Source organism: Capricornis sumatraensis, chromosome 3 (assembly GCF_032405125.1).
Source record: "Capricornis sumatraensis isolate serow.1 chromosome 3, serow.2, whole genome shotgun sequence".
NCBI classification, from domain to species: domain Eukaryota; kingdom Metazoa; phylum Chordata; class Mammalia; order Artiodactyla; family Bovidae; genus Capricornis; species Capricornis sumatraensis.
Window position 1 is genome coordinate 53,224,787 of NC_091071.1, and position 16,587 is coordinate 53,241,373.

Genomic DNA, 16,587 nt, shown 5'->3' on the forward strand with positions numbered 1-16,587 from the left:
AAAAGAAATGATGTGAATGTATTTCTTTATTTCAGAGCACTTATTTCCCTCTTCTTCTCTGTAGATGTGCTGGAAAATGTTGCTAGCACAGATTAGGCAGTTCGGTGTTTCTCTCTACCCTGTACATTTGGTTTTGTGATTGCCTGGTCATTTTCCATCCATCACAGATTACTATACCTTTTCCTCTTCCATACCTGCCAAGTATCCTTTTGCATTGAGTATCACTCAAATTCAGTACCTTGGCTAGAGGTCAGGTTGCCTCATTCTTTGTAATCCTCACTTTCTCATGTAGCAGCCTACTTATTTTCATCAACAGGAGTTATTTCCAGAAACACGTATCTATTTAGCGTTTATAATTTAAAAATCTCTTATTTCACCCTTGTGACGTTACCTTTTTCTTCAGAAATTAATCAAATATAATCATTTTGTTCTTCAGTGAGTGTCCTGTTGTAATATTTTTTCAAATACCATAGTAATATAATTATAATAGTTATATTACTATTATATAATATAACTATAATAGTTATATTACTATATAATAGCTAACTACTACCATAGTAATATAACTATATGTCCTATGCCCCCATCTCCTCATTATTTCTTCAAATGTCATTGACAATATTACTTGAATATCTGAGTATTTTATATAATAGGCTACAGTTAAGAATATAGCTGACATATAGAAAAAGAATTACTAAACTTTAAAGACATTACCTAAGGAGAATATTCCATCTTCAGCTACGATGGAGTAACTGGAGCTGAATTTCTCTCCTAATGTAAATAACTAAAAACTGGGGGAGAAAATGTATGAAGTGATGATTTTACAGACAGTGATCAAAATGCAGTACATGATCGTGATCTCTGAGGGAAGGGAAACAACTGAGGTGAGGTTTCCCATCTCCCCAGTGTTCTGCATGAAGGTACTTCTGCAAAAAAGCAAAGTGGCTGTCTGAGGAGGCCTTACAAATAGCTGTGAAATGAAGGGAAGCGAAGGCAAAGGAAAAAAAGGAAAGATATACCCATCTGAACACAGAGTTCCAAAGAATAGCAAGGAGTGATAAGAAAGCCTTCCTAAGAGATCAGTGCAAACAAATAGAGGAAAACAATAGAATGGGAAAGACTAGAGGTCTCTTCAAGAAAATTAGAGATGCCAAGGAAACATTACATGCAAAGATGGGCACAATAAAGGGCAGAAATGGTAGGGACCTAACAGAAGCAGAAGATATTAAGAAGAGGTGGCAAGAATACACAGAAGAACTGTACAAAAAAGATCTTCATGACCCAGATAATCACGATGGTGTGAAAACTCACCTAGAGCCAGACATCCTGGAATGTGAAGTCAAGTGGGCCTTAGAAAGCATCACTATGAACAAAGCTAGTGGAGGTGATGGAATTTCAGCTAAGCTACTTCAAATCCTAAAAGATGATGCTGTGAAAGTGCTACACTCAATATGCCAGCAAATTTGGGAGACTCAGTAGGGACCACAGGACTGGAAAAGGTCAGTTTTCATTCCAATCCCAAAGAAAGGCAGTGCCAAAGAAAGCTCAAACCACCACACAATTGCACTCATCTCACATGCTAGTAAAGTAATACTCAAAATTCTCCAAGCCAGGCTTCAGCAATACATGAACTGTGAACTTCCAGATGTTCAAGCTGGTTTTAGAAAACGCAGAGGAACCAGAGATCAAATTCCCAACATACAATGGATCATAGAAAAAGGAAGAGAGTTCCAGAAAAACATCTATTTCTGCTTTATTGATTATGCCAAAGACTTTGATTGTGTGGATCACAATAAACTGCAGAAAATTCTGAAAGAGATGGGAATACCAGACCACCTGACCTGCCTCTTGAGAAACCTATATACAGGTCAAGAAGCAACAGTTAGAACTGGACATGGAACAACAGACTAGTTCCAAATAGGAAAAGGAGTACGTCAAGGCTGTATATTGTCACTCTGCTTATTTAACTTCTATGCGGAGTACATCATGAGAAATGCTGAAATGGAGGAAGCACAGGCTAGAATTAAGAGTGCCAGGAGAAATATCAATAACCTCAGATATGCAGATGATACCACCCTTATGGCAGAAAGTGAAGAGGAACTAAAGAGCCTCTTGATGAAAGTGAAAGAGGAGAGTGAAAAAGTTGGCTTAAAGCTCAACATTCAGAAAAACTAAAATCATGGCATCCAGTCCCATCACTTCATGGCAAATTGCTGGGGAAACAGTGGAAACTGGCTGACTTTATTTTTCTGGGCTCCAAAGTCACTGCAGATGGTGATTGCAGCCATGAAATTAAAAGACGCTTGCTCCTTGGAAGGAAAGTTATGACCAACCTAGATAGCATAATGAAAATCAGAGACATTACTTTGCCAACAAAGGTCCATCTAGTCAAGGCTACGGTTTTTCCAGTGGTCATATGTGGATGTGAGAGTTGGACTATAAAGAAATCTAAGCACCGAAGAATTGATGTTTTTGAACTGTGGTGTTGGAGAAGACTCTTGAGAGTCCCTTGGACTGCAAGGACATCCAACTAGTCCATCCTAAAGGAAATCAGTCCTGAATATTCATTGGAAGGGCAGATGTTGAAGCTGAAACTTCAATACATTGGCCACCTGATGTGAAGACCTGACTCATTTGAGAAGACCCTGATGCTGGGAAAGACTGAAGGCAGGAGGAGAAGGGGATGACAGAGGATGAGATGGTTGGATGGCATCACCCATGACTCAATGGACATGGGTTTGGGTGGACTCCGGGAGTTGGTGATGGACAGGGAGGCCTGGCATATTGAGGTTCATGGGGTCTTGAAGAGTCAGACACGACTGAGCGACTAAACTGACCTGAACTTCTGGACCATAGTATAAGAGGGAAGTACAAGCATAGCACACTAGTCTCTCTGGTAAAGGATGTAGAGATTGGAGACTGGTAAACTGATGTGGCTAGGTTCTGAGGGACAGTATGTGAAACAGAATGGACATACAAAGTGAAAAAGCTAAAAACTCTGGATAAGGGTCCCATTGAGTTTGTTGCTGAATAATAAAGCTGCATGTACTTGATGAAATTCCATGAACTGAGAACGTAATTAAAGAGATTTGTAAGTGGAACACCTCCCAGAGCTCCCACAATTAAGAGAAATTTTGCATTTAATTTAATACTGGAATGAAATTAGACCTAGCGTAAAAGCTACTTAACCCCTGCCATAGTGCAAGTTAAACCAAGCTTTAAAAATTCGTAATTAACTACTTGCCAAAAAAGCACTTCTTTAATTGTTGTGCTCTGTCGCTCATTTGTGTCCTATAGACAGCAGCACACCAGGCTTCCCTGTGTTTCACTGGCTCCCGGAGCTTGCTCAAACTCTTGTCCATCAAGTCAGTGATGCCATCTGCCCATCTCATCCTCTGTAGTCCCCTTCTCCTGACTTCAATTTTTCCCAGCATCAGCTTGTTTTCCAGTGAGTCAACTCTTCACTTTGGGTGGCCAGAGTATAGGAGTTTCAGCTTCAGCATCAGTCCTTCCAATGAGTATTCAGGGCTGATTTCCTTTAGGGCTGAGTGATTTGATCTCCTTGCAGTCCAAGAGACTCTGAAGAGTCTGCTGCTGCTGCTGTGGCATCACAAATAAAAAGTATCAATTCTTCAGCACTCAGCCTTCTTTATGGTCAAATTCTCACATCCCTACATGACTAATTTAAAAAATATATGATTTTTTGACAATATGAACCTTTGTTGGCTAAGTAATGTCTCCGCTTTTTAATATTCTGTCTAGGTTTGTCATAGCTTTTCTTCCTAGCAGCAAGCGTCTTTTAATTTCATGGCAACAGTCATCTTCTGCAGTGATTTTGGAGTCCAAGAAAACAAAATCTGCCACTGTTTCCATTGTTTCCCCATCTATTTGCCATGATCTTAGTTTTTTGAATGTTGAGTCAGGTTTTTTCACTCCTCTTTCACCTTCATCACGAGGCTCTTTTAGTTCCCCTTCGCTTTCTACCATGAGGGTGGTGTCACCTGCCTATCTGAGGTTATTGATATTTCTCCTAGCAATCTTGATCCCAGCTTGTGCTTCATCCAGCCCAGCATTCCACATGATGCACTCTGCATCTAAGTTAAATAAGCAGGATGACAATATACAGCCTTGACATACTTCTTTCTCAATTTGCAACCAGCCCGTTATTCATGCCTGGTTCTAACTGTTGCTTCTTAATCTGCATACAGGTTTCTCAGGAGGCAGTTAAGGTGGTCTGGTATTCTCACCTTTTTAAGAATTTCCCACAGTTAGTTTTGATCCACACAAAGGGTTTAGCACAGTCAGTGAAGCAGAAGTAGATGTTTTTCTGGAATTTCCTTGCTTTTTTCTACGAACAAACTAATGTTGGCAATTTGACCTCTGGTTCCTCTGCCTTTTCTAAATTCAGCTTCACATCTGGAAGTTCTTGGTTCAGTAGTATGGAAGCCTAGCTTGAAGGTTTTTGAGCATAACCTTGCTAGCATATGATATGAGTGCAATCGGGCAGTAGTTTGAATATTGTTTGGCATTGCTCTTCTTTGGTATTGAAGTGAAACCTGACCCTATCCAGTCCTATAGCCACTGCTGAGTTTTCCAAATTTGCTGAGATATTGAGTGCCTCACTTTAACAGCATCATCTTTGGGGATTTGAAATAGCTCAGCTCGAATTCCATCACCTCTACTAACAGTGTTTGTAGTAATGCTTCCTAAGGCCCACTTGACTTCACACTCCAGGATGTCTGGCTCTAAATGAATGACCATACCACTGTGGCTATCCAGGTCATTAAGACCTTTTTTGTATAGCTCTTCTGTGTATTCTTTCCACCTCTTCTTAATTTCTTCTGCTCTGGTATGTCCATACCATTTCTGTCCTTTATTGTGCCCATTTTTGCTTGAAATATTCCCCTGGTGACTCTAATTTTCTTGAAGAGATCTCTTGTCTTTCCCATTCTGTTATTTCCCTCTATTTATTTGCATTGTTCACTTAAGAAAGCTTTCTTATCTCTCCTTGCTATTCTCTGGAACTCTGCATTTAGATTGGTGTATCTTTCCTTTTCTCCTTTGCCTTTCTCTTCTCTCCTTTTCTCAGCTATTTTTAAGACCTCCTCAGAGAACCATTTTGCCTTCTTAAATTTCTGTTTTCTTGGGGATGCTTTTGATCACCACCTCCTATACAATGTTATGAACCTCCATCTATAGTTCTTCAGGCACTCTGTCTATCAGATATAATCCCTATAATCTATTCATCACTTCCACTGTATAATCATAAGGGATCTGATTTAGGTCATACCTGAATGGCCTAGTGGTTTTCCCTACTTCCTTCAAGTTGAACCTGAATTTTGCAATAAGGAGCTGATGATCTGAGCCACAGTCAGCTCCAAGTCTTGCTTTTACTGATTGTATAGAGCTTCTCCATCTTCGGCTGCAAAGAATATAAACAATCTCCTTTCAGTATTGACCTTTTGGTGTGTCTTTGTGCAGAGTAGCCTCTTGTGTTGTTGGAGGAGGGTGTTTGCTGTGACTGACAGTAAAACATTATTTGATGGAAGACAATAAAATCCAGCAGCCAACAGCATAATATTCAAAAATATCTATATCCCCCTTCCCAGAATACTAAGCATTCAAAGACGAAGCAAATTTGATCCATAATTAGGAAAAAAGTACTCAATTCTAACAGACAAAGATGACAACATTAGTCAACAAGAAATTTAAAATAGCTCTTATAAATATGGTAAAGGATTTAAAGAAAACAGGAACGTAATAAGGAGAAAAGTAGAATATATAAAAGTGAAGTAAATGCACTTTTTTGGTTTTGGAATGAAAACTGACCATTTCCAGTACTGTGGCCGCTGCTGAGTTTTCCAAATCTGCTGACATATTGAGTGCATTGCTTCAACAGCATTGTCTTTTAGAATTTGAAATAGCTCAGCTTGAATTCCATCACCTCTACTAACATTGTTTGTATTAATGCTTCCAAAGGACCACTTGGGAGAAGGCAATGGCACCCCACTCCAGTACTCTTGCCTGGAAAGTCCCATGGACGGAGGAGCCTGGTGGGCTGCAGTCCATGGGGTCGCTAAGAGTCAGACACGACTGAGCGACTTCACTTTCACTTTTCACTCTCATGCATTGGAGAAGGAAATGGCAACCCACTCCAGTGTTCTTGCCTGGAGAATCCCAGGGACGGGGGAGCCTGGTGGGCTGCCGTCGATGGGGTCGCACAGAGTCGGACACAACTGAAGCAACTTAGCAGCAGCAGCAGCAGCGGCAAGAACCACTCGACTTCACACTCCAGCATGTCTGAAAAGTACAATATATAAATAAGAAATCGAAGTCATCATTCTCAGTTTAGTTGTCACTCAGTCATGTCCGACTCCTTGTGACCCCATGGACCACAGCACGCCAGGCTTCCCTGTCCATCACCAACTTCCAGAGTTTACTCAAACTCATGTGCGTTGAGTCGGTGAGGCCATCCAACCATGTCTTTCCTCTGTCATCCCCTTCTCCTCCTGCCTTCCATCTTTCCCAATATCAGGGTCTTTTCAAATGAGTTCTTCTCAGCAGCTGGCCAAAGTATTGGAGTTTCAGCTTCAGCATCAGTCCTTCCAATGAGCACCCAGGACTGATCTCCTTTAGGATGGACTGGTTGGATCTTCTTGCTGTCCAAGGGACTCTCAAGAGTCTTCACCACAGTTCAAAAGCATCAGTTCTTTGGTGCTCAGCTTTCTTTATAATCCAACTCTCACAGCCATACATGACTACTGGAAAAACCATAGCTTTGACTACATGGACCTTTGCTGGCAAAGTAATGTCTCTGCTTTTTAATACTCTGTCTAGGTTTCAATGGTCTCCTAAATAAAACAAAATTTCAGCTTCAAAGACTTGAAATATAAGATATAAATCATATTTCTTCTTTAACTTCTATCGATTGTTTCTCTGAAAATTGTCAGGTTCTATGGATGAATTTCTACAGTTGAGCTTCTACAGTTGAATTTCTTATAAAATAAGAATTTCACCAGATATACTTAAAGTATGTTATATATTACAGAAGAAAAGATCAGTAAACTTGATGACAGAACAATAGTAACTGTTCAAGATGAAGCACACCGAGTGCGAAACCAGCAAACAACAAAAAATATTGCCCAGTAACCCATGAAACACAGTCAAGAAGCCTGTCAAAATGTATAATTGGAGTTCTGGCACTTGGGACAGAAGATATGCAAACAAGAAATTGGCAAAGAATTATTCACATTTTTATGATATCCACATTTCATTTGATGAAAACTTTAACTTTCAGAACCAAGAGCCTTGACAAAATCAATAAAAGAATGAATACAAAGAAAAAGAAAGCCATGTCAATGAATCACGTTGCTGAAAATTGTGGCTAAAAAATAAATCATAAAAAAATAAAAATTATACATGCCAGAACAAAGACCAAGAGAATACCAATTTCTCATGAAGAAAAAATTCACAAGAAAATAAAATGGAACATCTTCTTTAAAGAGCTAAAGGAAAAGATAAACTGCCAATTGGTAATTTAGATCTACTAAAAATACCCTTATGATGGAGATAAATATTTTTTTTAATTATCAATATTTGAGAAAATTCATTGCTAGCAGACTTGCACTGTGAGTAATTTTAGAGGATTTAGAACAAAAATAGGAGGGTGAACATATGAGATTACTGTTGTATGGTTCTGATACAACAGGTGAAAGTGGTATAAATTATTTGAAGTCAAATTGCCATGAATTAAAGATGCATATTAAAAGTCCCAGAATAGTCACTAAAAATAAAAGAGATATAGCAAATTGACCAATAGAGAAGGTAAAATTGTTATTAAAATATTCAACTAATTCTAAAAAACATCCAGAAAAACAGGAACTGAAAACAAATGTAAAGTAGAAAACAAAGACCTAAGGATTTTTATGCGATCATGATTATAACTACATTAAATTTTAATGATATCATCACTCAAAGAAAAGGCTTATAGTAGACAATATAAAAAACTAATCATGAACTACATGTTGTCTACAGGAAAGACATTTTAAAAATATGGACACAGAGGTTAAAAGTTAAAAGATGAAAAAAGATACACCTTGCAAGCACAGATCATAAGAATGATTAGTTGAAGTAGACTATAGGACTAGGAATATTGGCAGAAGAAAGGGGAGATATTTTATAGGAATGAGGGTCAATTAATCAAAAAGTCATAACACTCACTGTCTGTGTGTATGCTTCAACCGTAGAACCTGAAAACTTTCAAAGAAACAATTGATAAAAGTTAAAGAAGAAATATGATTTATATCATATTTATATAATATATGATTTATATCTTTGAAGCTGAAATTTTGTTTTATTTGGGAGACCATTGAAAATTATGACTTATAAATTGCCATGCCTGAGAATAAATTCAAGCCAAGTATTTCAGAGAATAGGAATTATAAGTGTGTTCAGTTTGATATGTATCCTTAGCTGTCCTTTTGCAGATAAAGGTGGTTTATCAGTTGTTTCCAAATATGTATAGTTTTGTGTGCCGTATTTACCACCGTAATAATAGAGACATAGTAACAAAGTTAATAAGGTAGAAAAAGTTAAAATATAGTTTGTTTTTTGGTTTCTAGACACATGGCTTTCAAAATGTTTGTCTTTTGGTTTAGTTGTTTTTTTTTTTTTCCCATAGCCTGAACAAAACAGGGCTCCCCTAGTGACTCAGTGGTAAGAATCCACCTGCCAATACAGGAGACGTGGGTTCGATCCCTGGGTCAGGAAGATCCCCTAGAGAAGGAAATGGTACCCCACTCCAGGATTCTTATCTGGGAAATCCCATGGACAGAGGAGCCTGGTGGGCTACAGTACAAAACAGTCATATAAGACTTAGCGACTAAACAACAACAACTGAAACAACATTGAATTAAATTATTAGTTTTCAAAAAACTGAGTGTATAAAGTGTGGAAATTAAAAGAATTAGATGAAAGAGATCAAATTCCCATTTAACTATTTAGCCAGTCCACCTCTGCAGCAGGGTTGACTGTTTACAATTAAATCATAGACTATAAATTCCTAAAACATCTTTAAAGGCTCTAGTAAGTATGCTGTTTATACTTATACCAGGGGGCTTCCCTGGTAGCTCAGCTGGTAAAGAATCCACCTGCAATGCGGGAGACCTGGGTTCAATGGCAACCCTCTCTAATATTCTTGCTTGGAGAATCCTCATGGACAGAGGAGCCTGGTGGACTAGAATCCATGGGGTCACAAAGAGTCAGAAATGACTTAGCGACTAAGCATGAGTATGCTGTTTATATTAATTACTATTTTATTGACTAGGCTAACTGTGACTTCTGGTTTTTCATAAGGATTTACATGGGAATTTTCTCCACAGGGAATTAAAGAGTATGTAGATACATTTTCCATTCTCTTAATTTTTAACTTTGTTATTTTATGTTTTATTTGTTTGGAACAGTGAACACCTACCTAGTAACAAGAATAGTCTGCCCATAGAGTCTTTTCCTGTCTAGTTAGAAAATTTCTAGGCTGACTTCAACAAATAAGAAACATTAAAAGTTACTGTTCAGATTTTACCCTTCCTGTTCCCAACAGAAAAGAAAAAGAAGAAGACAGAATAGGGCAAAAAATATATTTTTTACAGTTGTTAAAATGTATACAATAATTATCGCTCAGTTGATAGCTCAGTTGGTAAAGAATCTGCCTGCAATGCAAGACACCCTGGTTCGATTCCTGGGTCTGGAAGATCCACTGGGGAAGTGATAGTCTACCCGCTCCAGTATTCACGGGCTTCCCTTGTGGCTCGGCTGGTAAAGAATCAGATAACTGTGAATTAATTTTAATATTACTAATGAAAAGTTAAAATGTAAATTCATATATATTAGAATTCAAGGAATTATTAAAATAATTAGTAAAATATACTGCCATTACTTCTTATACCATCATTAATAAATGTTATGTTCTGTATAAATCTAAGAAAATATCTTTGATAATTAGCTGTAAACCTTATCTATGTTTGCAGACTATAAGTGGCATAAAAATAAATTGTATGTCCATGGATGTTCTCAGGATTCTTGAGGATAATTTAAATGTACCTATAATATGAATGTGCTAAAACACATTATTTGAATTGGTTACACATATACCAGATGAATTACTCTGACTTAGGATGAAACCAGCAAGGAAAAAGTTCTCTTTTAATATTGCATAAACATTGAGATCAAGTATCTCTACGACTCTTGTTAGTAGCACTCTATATTCTTTCCCTCCTTTCATAAATTAAAAATATGACACAATAGTTGCACATTATATTTTAATGTAAGCTTACTGTGACAGTCCACTATCTAAAAACATTAACTAGAAGTTGGTTATTTACAATAAAAAAATCAGATTTTAACATTTAAAATACAATTAGAATTTCACGCGCACACACACACACACACACACACACACACACAGAACTTTTTTAAAAAGAGTATTGAATAAAACATAGTAAAGCTCAGAAAAGAGTTGAGCCACGTCACCTTATCACTCATAGACATTTTACCGTCCAGAGAATAACCTGACTGGCCACTGGCTGAAAGGGGTATCTAACCAACTCATACTCATATTCCTTGTCTCTGACCTCTTTCCTCCCCCACCCCCGACCTTTTACAAACTTTTATGTCTCTCTGGCCATCCAAATAGTGATAAACTGCCTTATCCAAAGCTTTTCTGTATAAAACAAATGATTATACGAAAAAAAAAGTTTCCTTATGTTTATATGAACAAATTAAAACTGTATATATCAATTTGAATTTCATTAGCTATCATTTAACTTAAAATTTAGATTCCATACTTGAAATACAGTGGGTTAAAGACAAGTAGCAGTGGAGTAACTCCAATTATTCTATGAGATTAAACCAAAAATGACATCACAGGTATCTTTTGCTTCATTCCTCCTCTGTATTTGGAAATAATAATGAAACTTATAATTGGATTAAGATAATTGGCAGCAGAAGGAATCAGGAAAGGAGGTAATTCTGGTTCCTTTCACCTCTACTCCCATTCCTCTGTACAAATGACCTGTTTCTATAGGCCAAGTAGGCTGTTTGAATTACTTTCATATTTCACATTATTTTAATAAAGATCTATTTTAACCATAGATATTTTGAATAGCAAATTTACTTCACCATGAGTTATTATTTTTATAAGTGGGTTAGAATGTTTCTAAAATAGTTTTTGAGACATTATTATATTAAAACATAGGTGACTTCATGGTTATACTGTAATAATTTAACTAATTTAATATCTAGAGAAAATAAAAGGAAATTTATTCATTGACGTTCTGTATAAGAATAATTTTAATAGTAATAAATACATCATCCTAGTTGATAAATGGAAAGTCATAACATTATATGATAAATTGTGGTAATTGATACACATATATTATTTTTCTTGCAGATTATCCAATGAATATTACAAAGACGAAAATAACACTGGAAAAAGGTGAATGTTCATTTGTGTGCTAATTAGTAGTATTTACATAAGGTACTTGGAAATTCAATTCTCAGCTTTCTCTGATAAGAGATTCATCATAAATCCACGTGATTTTTGAAAAGGAGTTTTGTTTCAGTGGATATAATAAAAAAGTAGAAACAACACACATGATAGTTCATAAGGAAAGACTTAAGCACTGTGTTTACTCATTCTCATGCGGTATGATGTCTGGTATGAGATCAGTAACAATCCAGAGACGTGTACATGCTATTCTAACGTCTCCCAAATAGTGATTTAGATGTTGCTGTTCTTTCTTTAGTTCTTAGATATTTAATCCTTTGATAACCTCAGCACTGTGTGGCTCTAGCAAGTTTCATTCAGTATTCTCCTGAGTAGATATGCCTTTGAGTTGTCAAAATCTACATGCAAAAATATGTGGAGATATTTAACAATAAATAATTGCTTCTGTCAACATTATTTAGTGTTTACATATTTTTAATATGGGGATTTAAATAATTTTACTTACAGTTTTTAACTAAAAATAATTACATTTTGGTGAATATGTTTCAATAAGAAAGACATGCTTCTTTTTAATAAAGGTCTGGAAAATGACTTTGCTCAATTACCATTCACAGCATTTACATAGGAATGAGAAAATGTTAAACAAAAGGATGAAATTATTTAACTCATTACATGAAAATGAAAGAAAGTGAGCCAGCAGGAAAGCCCTAAGACATCAAAGAGCTACACAATTCAAAGCGAATTTTAATTTTACTGACTTTGACTTAATTATGTGAGAAAGAGCTGAAAAATTCTACAACTCATTAATAAGTTTAAGACAGTTTATGGTCCAGAATTACAATCAAAATTTATAAAATAAATTCAGCAGCAAAGTTTGTACAACCAACATAAGTAAATGTATTTATTTACAAGTTGTAAAATAACTTTCTGTAAATATTGAATTAATTTTTGCCAAAGTGTTCGCTACCTCAATTAAATGAAATTCTTCCTATCTGTAATATCATACTTATAACTAGGCTTTTTTGTCCATCAAGTAAGAGATGATATCTTTAATATTTAATTGTTAGGATTTTTTTTTTCAAAAATGTAGAATTAGGAAAAGAATTATATGCAGGGAAATTTACTAGAAAATTATGCTACTTAATTTATATTTAATGATTCAGAATTCATTCTATTTTGATACTATATATGAAAGAGAATAAAGCTATCAATTCTATTCACATTTAAAAATGGTCAGATGCTAAAATTAATCAATAATGAAGACCTTTAAACTACTGATTTGAAGTTAACTTTGTCATATGCCTCCTAGTATCACCATCAGAACAGTTACAGAGGCAATGGAGATTCTCTACAACCCGCGTTGGGAGAAAGTTTTGCTTCAGACAGTTATCAAGTTTGCAGCTTGGAACAAAAGTTAGGAGTGAGAATTATGTGGCTTATGGAAGTGGTATATAGCTTAAAGTTGCATTCTAGGTTTTAACTGAGCATCAATTTAGAGCGAGAATTGTATATACAGATTCAATACAAATATTAAAAGTTTATTTATCTGAGGAATACTGGAATGAATTTCTTAATTTTTAATCATAAATATTTTAAGCTGTAGGCCTAAGCAGAATAATTTTACAAGTATGCAATATCAATTCCTAAAATAAAATTCTGTCCTACAATGGGGTCTCATAAATGATAGCAACTTCCAGTTGTATAATTCCTTAATTACATTTCAGGATAATTTATTACAATTTTCTCATCTTTATAGTCAATTTTTTTTTACCTACTCCCTTTTGTTAAGCTAAAATTCTTGTATTGTTTGTTAATATGATTTAAAGTTTTATAAGAAGTACATACTAAGACCTAAACAAATCAACTTAGTGATCAAATATATTTTTCTTTCTCTTATAGCATATTAAAAAAAATTAAGGAAATAGGATTTTTCCTTATTTCATATATCATGTTTAACCACAAATTGTTACCGTGGAAATAATAGTAACAGTCACCTTAAGAATAAAGAGACAGTAAACAGTGAACAAAATAATTTTCAAATTGGTACTTTGAGAAGTCATAGAAATAGATACTTTAATTAAAATAGTATATTTTACTTAAAATAATTTTTTCATGCAGGTTGATTTTTCTACTGTTGCAGAAATCATTAACATTATTAAATACATGTTCTTTTTAAAATAAACACTCATGAATATTGTTTCCTTGAGATGGATACAATATGCTTTAAGATGTGAAAAGATTGTGTAGTTCATTTTTGCCTCTAAGGGCAGCAGCAGAGAGGGCAGGAAATGGGGAAGCTGGAGATTTTCCCTAAAAATCCAAGCACAATATATCTTGCAATCATAATAATTTTGAAAATAATTTGAAGCTTTTCTTTCTGAGTATGCATGTAAACAAGGTTTGTAATGTAAACCACAGTGGCACAACTTTTATCGACAGCTGTGTTTAGCCTGGATTGGAGCACAATCAAAGATGGGGTATTAGGCTTTTTCAAAAGCCTCTCCAATCCCTGAACATGTATTTCCTTTCTGCCTCTGCACTTTTGGAGTCATTCCAATGCCTGGAAGAAAAATAAGAGACACAGTGGTGGAGGATGTCCTACCTAATACAGATATTAATTTCAGAATAAGAATTTAGGAGCTTCTAAGTATAGCCGTGAAAGACTCCACCCCGCCTCAAAACTTCCCTGTTTATAAAAATTGAAGCCATTCATAATGAAGCAGCACAGTATACTTTAAAATTATAGTACACATCTGAAAATTATGAAATTTGTGCATCTTTCCTAAATTTAGATGCACATAAAGTTAACAAAAATAAGTAAACCAGATTTTTGCCATAATACTTTACACTTCCAAACCAAGGGTAATCAAACCCCAATATCTTTTATTCTCTCAATTTATGAAAGAGTTGATAGTTAATGTGCTAACTGACTCTGAGAAATTTAGAACTTGAAATTCCAATAGACTCAATATAGGACAGTTGTACATACATTGTTCTAAATGTCAAAGGAGATAAAATATAGTTGTGGATAATGTTATATTTTACCTTTTATCTTTATCTTTTCATATGTACTTCTTAAATAACTTCAACTTAACCAGTTGTTTATATTTTTAATTAACATAATTAAATTATTCAAAAAAAGAATACTACTTTCTGATGTTTTAATAATTTCTAGAAAAGCCAGATTTCTGCTTTTTGGAAGAAGATGTTGGAATCTGTCGCGGTTATATTACTAGATATTTTTATAACAAGCAATCAAAGCAGTGTGAACGTTTCACGTATGGTGGGTGCCTCGGGAATCTCAACAATTTTGAATCACTAGAAGAATGCAAGAACACCTGTGAAGACATATGTATGTTTATTTCTCATCTCCTTTTACTTCATTTTATAGGCATTCTTTTTAAACTAAGACATCTTAAAGGATGTTCAGGGTTACTCAGATTTTGTTGCAGCCATGCAAGTGAAGATCCATTGTATTCACTCTAAATCTGATATAAATTCAGTTCAGTTCAATTCAGCCACTCAGTCGTGTCTGACTCTGTGACCCCATGAATTGCAGCACGCCAGGCCTCCCTGTCCATCACCAACTCCCCGAAGTTCACTCAGACTCACGCCCATTGAGTCCGTGATGGCATCCAGCCATCTCATCCTCTGTCATCCCCTTCTCCTCCTGCCCCCAATCCCTCCCAGCATCAGAGTCTTTTCCAATGAGTCAATTCTTCGCATGAGGTGACCAAAGTACTGGAGTTTCAGCTTTAGCATTATTCCTTCCAAAGAAATCCCAGGGCTGATCTCCTTCAGAATGGACTGGTTGGATCTCCTTGCAGTCCAAGGGACTCTCAAGAGTCTTCTCCAACACCACAGTTCCAAAGCACCAATTCTTTGGCGCTCAGCCTTCTTCACAGTCCAACTCTCACATCCATACATGACCACAGGAAAAACCGTAGCCTTGACTAGACGGACCTAGTCACTATCTTAATATTTTGTTTTAAGGAATAGAGAATTAACAAATTTATGTGTGCTAAATTCTTTGTCATGTCCAATTCTTTGCAACGCTATGAACTGTAAACCCCAGGCTCCTCTGTCCATGGGATTCTCCAGGGAAGAATACTGGAATGGGTTACCATGCCTTCCTCCAGAGGATCTCCCCAACCAGGGGTCAAACCCACGTCTCTTATGTCTACTGCATTGACAGGTGGGTTCTTTATCAGTAGCGCCACCTGGGAAGTCCTAAGAAATTTATAGTTGAAATTATTTTCATCGAATAAAAATTTGTAGGTTAGATTATCTAATTTTCCTATCTGAGAATACTGTAGTAAAATTTAAGCACAAGAGTAAGACTGCTAAAATCCCTTAGGTTTATAACAATTTGAAGGAAAATGGTTCTTTGGAAACTACCACTGAAGATCAGCTTTATCTAGCTATAAAATTAATTAAAGGAGTGACTTAAACATTAACTGTTCCCCCTTTTTGTTTTGACAAAGAACATCAAAGATACTCATGGAAATATTATAAGATATATGTATAGATAGGTTTAAAGATTCACTGTTCACTACTTTCCAGGTGGCTCAGTGGTTAAGAATCCAATTGCCAACTCAGGAGATGCAGGAGACTCAGGTTTGATCCCTGGGTCAGGAAGATCCCTGAAAGAGGAAATGGCAACCCACTCAAGTATCTTTGCCTGGAAAAATCCCATGGGCAGAGGAGCCTGGCAGACTACAGTTCATAGGGTCTCAAAAGTCAGATGTGACCGAGCGAATGAGCATGCGGCACAATTTAACAAAGCAATGTAAATAAAATTTCTAGACATTTACTTTTTTAAACACAACTTCTGTGGCTTGTTTTATGTGTACAGTTATGAGCTTGTGACAATGTCTTCTATTTTAATTGGCTATATATGTTTTCCAGTGAATGATAGAATCCAGGTTGATGCACCTAGCAAGAAACCCAGCTCCTTTGGTAAGACTCTGTTTTAATTACTGCCAGAAAAATATTATCATGGTAACAATAGAAAAATGTGTAAGAGAACTATGTTTTTTTAGAAAATTATACCTCTTGTTCTTTAATGATAGATCTGATGAAAT

At 35.8% G+C, this 16,587-nt stretch overlaps 1 protein-coding gene across 1 annotated transcript in view; it reads left to right on the top strand.

The window, feature by feature from the left end:
• The window catches only part of TFPI (tissue factor pathway inhibitor), an 85,478-nt gene that overhangs the window by 49,030 nt on the left and 19,861 nt on the right, over positions 1–16,587 (top strand). The window contains exons 4-6 of the mRNA XM_068968139.1: positions 11,447–11,491; positions 14,679–14,855; positions 16,412–16,462. Coding sequence (XP_068824240.1) covers positions 11,447–11,491; positions 14,679–14,855; positions 16,412–16,462 — 273 coding nt within the window. The remainder of the gene's footprint in view (positions 1–11,446; positions 11,492–14,678; positions 14,856–16,411; positions 16,463–16,587) is intronic.